General features: G+C 39.5%; 1 protein-coding gene across 1 annotated transcript; it reads right to left on the reverse strand.

Moving 5' to 3' along the window:
- Positions 1 to 567: 567 nt before the first annotated feature.
- On the reverse strand, positions 568 to 9,247 carry LOC134651958 (zinc finger CCCH domain-containing protein 15 homolog). Its single transcript, XM_063507100.1, has 8 exons — positions 8,970 to 9,247; positions 8,697 to 8,756; positions 8,147 to 8,288; positions 7,336 to 7,436; positions 6,728 to 6,856; positions 5,065 to 5,331; positions 3,936 to 4,154; positions 568 to 774 (listed from the first exon to the last, which is right to left on the reverse strand). The coding sequence occupies exons 1-8, from the start codon at positions 9,039 to 9,041 to the stop codon at positions 568 to 570; spliced, it is 1,197 nt and encodes a 398-aa protein (XP_063363170.1). The 5' UTR covers positions 9,042 to 9,247.
- Positions 9,248 to 9,614: the final 367 nt, after the last annotated feature.

Genomic DNA, 9,614 nt, shown 5'->3' on the forward strand with positions numbered 1-9,614 from the left:
TACATGACTGTAACCTCCGATATTGTTAAGCCCCGTCTCCATATCGCGCGGCAAACCATCGAACATTGGCTCGCGCGGCAGCCGCGCGCAGTGGATACCGGGTTGGCTCGCGAGCGAGTGAGTTGGCTCGCGAGCCAACCCGGTCAGGGGGGTGTCACTCCGCAGTTTAGGTACATTTGGCCGGCGCGCCCATCGGACAGGCGTATGGCAGTGGGCTGCCGCTCGGCGCGCACGATACTCGTGTCACGCGGCGCTCGCGCAAAATTGAAAATACACAATGGTTTCGAAACTTACTTCCGTGAGAATCAGACATACTATCTCGGTTATAAGTTTCAATTTTGTTTGCAGGCGGCGAGTATAGGTGTAATTTTATACCTAAATCTGACTTTTGTGAAGGAGTGAATTTTCTGTACGGTAGTACTATTAGTTATTCTGTGACCCGGTATCCATTGCGCGCGGTTGCCGCGCGAGCCAATGTTCGATGGTTTGCCGCGCGATATGGAGACGGGGCTTTATACGTACATTTCTCGCTCAAAACAAATGGAATAACCCTAAGTATATGAGTCCTCAGTCGTCCAGGTCCAGCCCCTGCAGCTCCTCGTCCAGCTCGTCGTCGAGGAACAGGTTCTCGTTGATGGGCACGTCGGCCTCGGCCCCCGCCCCGGCCCCCGCCCCGGCCCCGGCCTCCGCCTCGGCCTCCGCGTCGCCGTTGCTGAGCCCCGCGGACAGTTGTTGGAGTCGGTCGGAGGTCGCTTTGGTGCCTGTGTCGTCCACCTGAACAAAAATAGTCATATTTTATCAGAGTATTATCCAGGCATTCTCGATATTATTATACTCCTTGATATATCGATTTCTTTTTTATTCAAATTACAAAGGGGTAGGTATAATTTCAGAGTGCAATCATTCGGGGGTGAAATTCACGCGGTTTATGTTATTATCGAGGAAGTGAAACCTTCACGTAATGGCACGTACCTAATCATTGGTGTGACAGGCGCTATTTACTTTTTCTTTTTAAGCTCAGGGCGTGTGAAACTAACACTTTTAACAGGTAATATCTGGGAGACCGAGCTTCGCTCGGGAAACATATGAAAACTCAAAAATGCGCGTTTTGCCAGAGATAAGACCTAGCTAGATCGATTTTTCGCCCCCAAAACCCCCATATAGCAAATTTCTTCAAAATCGTTAGAGCCGTTTTCGAGATCCCCGAGACCCCGAAATATATATACATATAAATAAATAAATAAGAATTGCTCGTTTAGGGCCTGTTTCACAATGTCCAAGTAAAGTCCTGAATAAGCTACTTGCCACTTATCTGGCGAATAAAGTCATCGTTGGCGTTTCACAATCTTCAAATAAGCTTAACTGGTAAATAAAGTGCTAAGTAAATTATAGGTTAGATCACCTATCAGATAAGGAAGTTTTTTGGCGGTTTAAGTTATTTGACAGATCGATTTAAAAAGTTTTGTATGTCGTGAAATCGAAAAATACTAAAAATGAATCTATCTAATGAGTTTTCAGACGACGAATTAAATGATTTTTTTGATCGCTTAATGGAACCACCCAGAGATCCCGTGTATCGACAACGTTCTAATCACATGGAGACATTTAATGATGAAGAATTCAGGGTTCGATTTCGCTTTAATAAAGATACCGTGTACTATGTCCATTCATTAATTCAGGACAAAATCTCTTCTACTACAGAAAGGTACTGAAATGTCTATCTACTATACTACCCACAGTATTTCTAATAGGTACTTACAGTCAAGTGTAAAAATATGGTTGCACACAAGTTACACAAAAATATGTCTCATAGGTAGCTGTTAATTCGCCTATACATGACTGCATGACCCATAGTTTTACACTGACTGTACCTCCATCTCGTTTATTAAAAGAATCGCGGCCATATTTTATGTATGGCCGCGAGGGCTATTGTTTTGTAGTACCACCGACCAACTACTAACATTAGTTAGGTAAGTACATGAATAGATCATTGTTTCAGGAATTATGCTATATCATCTATGGATCGACTACTTTTGACATTGCGATATTATGCAACTGGAAGTTTTCTGAACGTAGTTGGCGATTTTTCTGGTGTGAGTAAGGCATCAGCTTGTCGGATTGTGAATGTCGTGTCACAAGCAATCGCACAATTACGACCACAGTTCGTCAAGTTCCCAGACGATATTGCTAAATTACAAGGAGACTTTTACGAGATAGCAAGATTTCCAAGGCTTATTGGCGCCATTGATGGCCCCAGGTTACAGCATCACTCTTCTTATTTTCAAGAATGTGTTTATTGACTTCGACCAGTTTGATTAAAATGTCAACCTCCTCTCGCGTGAAATTAATGCTCCTCTCACGTTTTTGAGACATTGTTGTCTTTGCAAAACTATGAAAAACTAGGCCAGCAAAAGCAAAATAATTAACACAACGACAAAACAAACCCAACCAAGCACGCGTTTTTTTTTTCTTTGACATTTGAATTACGTTTCGTTCGACATAAAAATTAGTGATTTCTAAAATAATATTTCGGATCATTATAATTGTTACAGGATATGCATTTAAAGTATATCAATACGTAACACAAAATAATGCATAAAAGATGCACTTTTAATACTTTTCAGAGTGATGAATTTAATTTTTTTTTATATGCTCTCACATGTTCCGTAAATCGAAACGTCAAAGTGCGATGTTGCCATCTGTAACTTAAAAGTAGCAAACTGGCACATAAACTTAATGGGTAGACGTTTGTGAAACAGGAACTATTTTATCAGGAAGTTTTATCTGGCAGTTAATTTATTTGTTAATTAGCTATCCAACACTTTACTCAGACTTTGTGAAACAGACCCTTGATATCTGGGAGACCGAGCTTCGCTCGGAAAACATGTGAAAACTCAAAAATGCGAGTTATCCCAGAGATAAGACCTAGCTAGATCGATTTTTCGCCCCCAAAAACCCCCATATACGAGTCGTCGTAGGCGACCAACGGTCGGCCGGAGTGTTACAGTGAGATGGCAATATCACCAGGCGTGGCTCACTCCGCGATCTCGTCGCTTTGCTACAGGTAGCTAAAAGTACATCCGTTCGGCCCCAATTTTGGGGACAGCCATAAGCCGCGCGTGGCACTGTCGCCACCTAGCGGCCATATCTGTGCCGATCGTAACGGACGCGTTTTGTTAGAGAGCGAGTCTTCTGTACTCAGTACTACTAGTAGTTCGCCCCGAACTGAGAACTCGCGGTTCGTCAAAATGTTAACTCATTATTTTAAAATTGTAAATTAAAACAATATTATAAATATTTAAGCCGAGTACTTTCATTTGATACCAAACTCGACCATAAGTACTTTCTTGCAAAAAAGATGACCAGAATAGCAAGACCCCTCACAAATAGCTTTTTAGCCTTCTAAGCTCTTCTAGCTCAATAACCTCTTGTTCAAGCCAGCTCAAAATTTAATGACTAAAATATAATGCCCTCGACTATACGTTCACCCAATTTCATTTAAATTAGAACAAATTTACTTAAGTTATTGAGTATCAAACTATCCTCTGAAAGTTCAGCTTAAAAACATTGAAATGCCGGGACGAACCCCTAGCCAGCCGTGTGTTCAAAGTCGAATGTAAGAACTTCGCTTCGCTTCGCTCGCTCGTTCGATTAAATTGATGCGTAATGCAATTGATTAATTGCGGATTTAATGGTTAATGGAAATTATTAATTGTTAATTAGAATTACACATTACGGCCAACACTGATGTCTAGTCGGCTAGCAAAGCGAACGGCCAATAACGTCGATACTTAAATCAGGTGGCTGTTAAATATTAAGCTCGTAGATTCGTATTTCATATCGGTTTATTTTGAAATATACCGAGTTAATAGAAACAGTTGAGTTTTCGTCATAACACCGTAAACCCCCCAATGATAGTGAGATGGCAGTACTACCTCGGAGGCCTCCATGCCGATCCCGTCGAAGGTGATCTCCCTGTATACGGCGTCGTCGTCGTCGTCGGCGTAGGCGGCGAGCACGTCGTCGTCGTCGTCTGCGTCTGCGTCGGCGGCGAGCGCGGGGTCGAACGAGAACATCTCGCGGCCCGACAGCCCGCACGCGCGCCCCGCCTTGAAGTCAGAGCGCTTCTGCTCCTCCGCAAACGCTATGTTCTCCTGAAGTTCACACGTTAACACGTCGGTAAGTAACAATCTGGGGCGATCGCGAAAGATATAGATAGATAGATGATTTATTTCATGAAAGACAATTACATAATAAGTTTGCATTGATGTCAAAAATATAAGAATTTCTATCATGATCGTCAAAATAAAAATAAAAATGGAAATAATAACAATACTAATTAAATAAAATTATAGCTCCAGTAAGGATTGTCAACACAATTAGAATAAGAGTAAGTAGGTAAATATTTACAAATCCAAAATATAAATTTACAATGTCAGAACTTACGAGAATACAAGAACAGAAAAAATAAAAACAATGAATAAAAGGCAATTAATTTCCAATTGGAACAGTCGTTAATAAGAGTAGGTATAAAATAATATCTCCCAATAAGAATCGTCAACACACAACATCACAATAGTCAATAGTTTGAAATACACGGTATGACAAACTACTGACATGACATGTGACGAACGATATAGAAATTTTAGAATAATGGGGCCATACGCCGAAAGGAACAAAAAAAGACAACATAACACGACCCGACTTTTCCGAGGAGACATGAGTTCCACATCGGTCCCTCTGTTTCCCATAAAGTTTTAATTCATAATGTATCGTTTTTCATATTATCATTAATCCTAAAACTGAAACCGTTAACTTTTCAAGATTTTCGTAAGATTATCTTTTAGATAGGTTAGGTTAGGTTTGTTTTATGGCAGTCCTGAAAAGTGACGCGTTTCTGAACCAAATAAATTATGAGATTATGACTAAGGAAAATGCGAGCAGACAATACATCAAACTTTTTGGGAAACAGACCCGTTTCACATTAGCTCGTAGCCACTAGGAACATGCTACAACAGAGCAAGGAAGACGAAAAAAAAAAAAAAATTTAACAAATACGCGTACCTGTTTCTCCTTAATTTTCTTCTTCTTCCAGGCCAGGAAGGTCTCGAGCGTGATCTTGGTCTGGTTGGGGCCCAGCGCGGCGCGCTCCCTCTCGATGAGGTCCACTAGCGACATCTCGCTCTTCCTGTCGTCCGTCTTCCTCTTGTCCCGCTTGAGCACGAAGCCGGGCGGCAGCGCGTGCCGGTACATGCAGCGCGCGCCGGACGGACACTCCCAGAACCACCCGTACTTGGACCTCTCCACCGCCTCCAGGAAGTGCTTGCAGATCTAAACAAAAAAAAATATATTCCAGAAATCAGGTTCCATAAATTGGTAAACAACTCTTAAGTTAAGAAAAATATGGTAGACTATTTTTAAAAGTAAATGAGAGAGAAAGAAATATAAAATTCAATAACTGTTCGATGTACTCCTCAATTAAGCTCTTCTGATGAAGAATGAAGGAACTTTAGGATAGTACTAATCTTCTTTTATTTGTTTTTTTTATTTATTTTAGGTTTTAGGGAAATCTATATAATATGTGCAGCCGCTTCGGCTGTACGGTGCAGTCTGAAATGTAGGTACGCGAAACGGGGAGCCGTGACGTATGTGTGTGACGTCATGTGTCGTCAACTGGTCTTCGGCCGAGTAGGTACTTATGTTGCGCCAACAATGACTTAAAATTAAAATATAAATAGGTAGGTAACAAAAGATGCAACCGCCTCCCTCTGTCGCTTAAATTACAGTTTAAAAAAACTCTCAACCTCCCCTAGGCATAATGTACTAATGTGAGCAATGTTTTATAAAATTGGTTAGTTTAGTAATAGTCAAAGTAATTTTTTTATCGAAAATAGATATTGAATCTTGACATTTCATAGTCAGAAATACTCAAGATTAAACCTAGAGACTCATAGCAGGTTTTCAAAAGCTAACCCTTAAATGCATGATTTTTTCTGTTTGCCCGAAATTAATATATGTGTTACGTAATTGTTTGCTGATTATGGGAAAAATGGTAAAAAAAATATAACATCGATTTTCACTGCGAAATCAGTGTTAGAAGTTGCATAGGCTAAATCATATTTATGTAAATATATAATTTTCAGTAAGAGATATATGATAAATACTACTATCATCAGAAAGGTACACTATTTGTGATACACCTATGATAGAGTTTTTAAATATAAAATAATTACTAAACCCAAAAAAACATACAATATCACATACTAAAAATCATCAAATTATGATTTTTTTCAAATTTTCTGACATATCGTCTTAAAACGAATGTAATTTTTATAGATTAAAATATTGCGTAAATTTATATAAAAAATCGGAAACCGGATTAGTTTTTCTTATGATATCACTCATTGTCATTTATTTTGGATAGCTGCATATTGAGCCACGGACCATCAAATATACGATGCATATATACATCATTATGCATTTAAGGGTTAAATTGTTGCAGTACCAAATTAAGACATTTTCAGACCTTGGTGGCACCCTATTTTCATTTTCTTTATTTAGGATTACCAACAGATAATACATGTTACATACTTTTGATCCCTAACCCTGAAGCCATCCAGCATATTCGATCGATTCTTAGCATTTTGTCATACCCCTAGGCTCAGGTAATTTAATTTTGTTAGTGGGTAGGTAATCACTGTGATCAGGCACTGGCGTGTATACTTACGATGTCAGTAGTGGGTTGCTGCTTGTCCTCCGCGAGCTTCTTCTCGACGACCTCTTTAAGCTTGTCGTCGTCCCAGGTGTCCATGGTGTCGTCGTCGCGCATGTCCACGTACAGGGACCGCTTCTCGGCCTGCGACACCACACAAGTGTATGCAAACCCACAGACAAGACATCCTCTACACTGAGCATAGTAACGCTACCCCCTCTGCCACTTATACGGTAGTTTTACTCCATCTTCGAGTCAATCCCGTGCCGTGATTGGTCCGTGTCTTTGAACGGACCAATCACGGCACGGGATTCGCTCACCTCGCCCCCCCGCACCCCTGTATTTTTGGCAGCATCGGTTTTATGAAATAATTGCTCTAAACTCTGTCTAGAGGATTGCTAGTCTATGATGCAAACCATTCCCACTACCTACATATAGGTAGTTAAATGACACTGTTATTTGTTTATTCTCCAAAGTGATTCAAGTAGGTTTAAAATGACATAAAATTTTTAATTTTTTATACAATTCAAGGTAGAAAGCAGAAGATCAAATGTATAAATCATGAATCACAAATAAGATTTAAGATAAAATCAAGATGTAAGTATAGTTAGTTAGTAACTCACCTTCCTCTCGATGGTGAGGTCATGGGAGAACTTGCAGCGGTCGCCCTTGGTGCACTGGCCCTGCTTGAAGAACGCGCACACCACCGACTTGGGGTCCGTACCTGGAGAACAAAATAACTCATCTGAACGACTGACATCAAATGTTAACTTATTTTTCTTTACTTTAAAACAAAAATAAACAGCTTATACACATAGACTTATACTGAGAGATGTTCTTAGTATATTAAGCTTATAAAAATACCTACCCTAGCAGAGGCTTAAAACTTAACACCATTCCTTTGTGTCTCATATCTTTTTTTAGATAAATCAAACTTGTGTCTTGTTATGTATTAATTAATGTAATAACATAAGTATAAAATAATAAATATTAGCTTTTAATCTTATGCCTTGAACATAAGTACCAAAATGCATTTATTTTAAATTATGTACCTACACATGTGCCCGCACTGCACCTCCTAGTTATAGTTTAGTTTTAAGAAACATTTGCTGTGCCCTAACAGGGTTCATGTGTGAACTTACCCTGATGTAATATCTGTCCTGTACTCGTACCACATGATTATTATGCAATAAATTATGAATTATGAATTATTATGAATTATGTATGGCTAACTAGTAATGGACTAACAATAGACTACTACTATTAATAAACTAAACTAATTTAAATTTGCAGGATTGTTCTAGTTTTCCAAAACTTCAAACTCAATAGGCCACCTGAAGATGTCAGTTTAAAATTTCGTAGTAAAACCTCTGAAAATATAGATCCTTGATTGGCCACACATTTTTGCGCTCCACCCTAGTGCACACTACCCACCTTTCTCCACCTTCTGGGTCTGCACGGGTTTGAAGAGTGCGGCCAACTCTTTCGCTTCCTTCAGTTTCTGTTCCTTGTCCTTTTTCTTATCCTGCATGGGCCCCGCAGGGTGGATGCCGCCACTCTTCACTTGTTTCTCTACCTAAGTACATCATACAAATATATTATACATCATTACATAACCCCCACAAATTTATTGCTATTGTGTAGCATATTAGAAAGATTGCCCATGCCCAGCAGTGGGACAAAAACATGCTTATAAATAACAACTTAATATACATATTAGCAACTATGTATAAACATAGTTTTCTCGTAATTCAAGTTACGCTAACTGACTAACAGTGTCTGTTGTCCACTTATAATACCTATCACAATAGATCAGCGATGGTCGCAGTGATACATAGGCTTTGGAGCCTTATATAGCCCCCCCACTTATAATAAAGTTGGTCTATAATAAACTAACTACTATTACCAAACTACTACTAATACAGACCAGGTTTAATATCTCTACTAAATATTACTAACATCAAAAGGAGTCTCAATAACTTACCTGTTGGATGAACTTTTGCTGTTTTGCTCCTTTCTTGTTCTTGATACCAAATGTTTTGTCCTGAAACAGTCGGATGATGTTTGAGTGTCCAAGTCTAATTGATCATAAATGATATCGGCTTCGGTTGCCACGGCATTGTACATATTACTTAAATGTTCCAGAATGTTTCATAACAGAGAGGCATGGTAGGTCTTTGTTTACTTTCTGCTCATGTTAACATTACTTATTATATTTAGAATAGCTATCAACAGAACTGAAATTAGCTGCATTTACCTCAATCACTTTCTCCTTCTTCTTCTGCTCCGTCTTCTTGCTCGCAGCAGCGGGCGCTTTCTTCGGAGGCATGGTTAGGTTATTTTACGTCCACTACCTAATTAATAAATCACAAGTACCAGACACGAGCTAAGTGTTATAAATGCGGCGTAAGCCGCATCTACAACCTTAATAAATAGGAAAAGAACAGTGTTAGTTGGAAAAAACTATTTTTGTGTAGAGTGATCCAGCCACGAACGAAATTTATCGTGGTAAAATTTGACAGCTGACGGTTATCATTGGTGTTACTAGGGCAAAGAAAGCTTTAGGGCTCATTTAGACGGTGCGAGAACTCGCATGCGATTTTCATTACATTGCGACATTTGATCGGTCGGCTGAATTGATGTCACCTCACCTCAATGGTCCGCAAATTCCGCAATGTAACTAAAATCGTATACGGCTTCACGCGCCGTCTACATGGGCCCTTAACCCTATTTTAATCCAACCAATGCGGTATTTGGCTCACGAGTTAAAAAATGCATGATTTCAATACAATTCACCTGAAAATAATAGAATTCGGCACGTCCTGATTTGATCGGACAATTTAATCAGATTGGCAAAAAATTATCCTCGTCTGGACAGGCCTCAAATGAAGTATTTTTAAAA

The sequence above is a fragment of the Cydia amplana genome, chromosome 11 (genome assembly GCF_948474715.1).
Source record: "Cydia amplana chromosome 11, ilCydAmpl1.1, whole genome shotgun sequence".
Taxonomy (NCBI): domain Eukaryota; kingdom Metazoa; phylum Arthropoda; class Insecta; order Lepidoptera; family Tortricidae; genus Cydia; species Cydia amplana.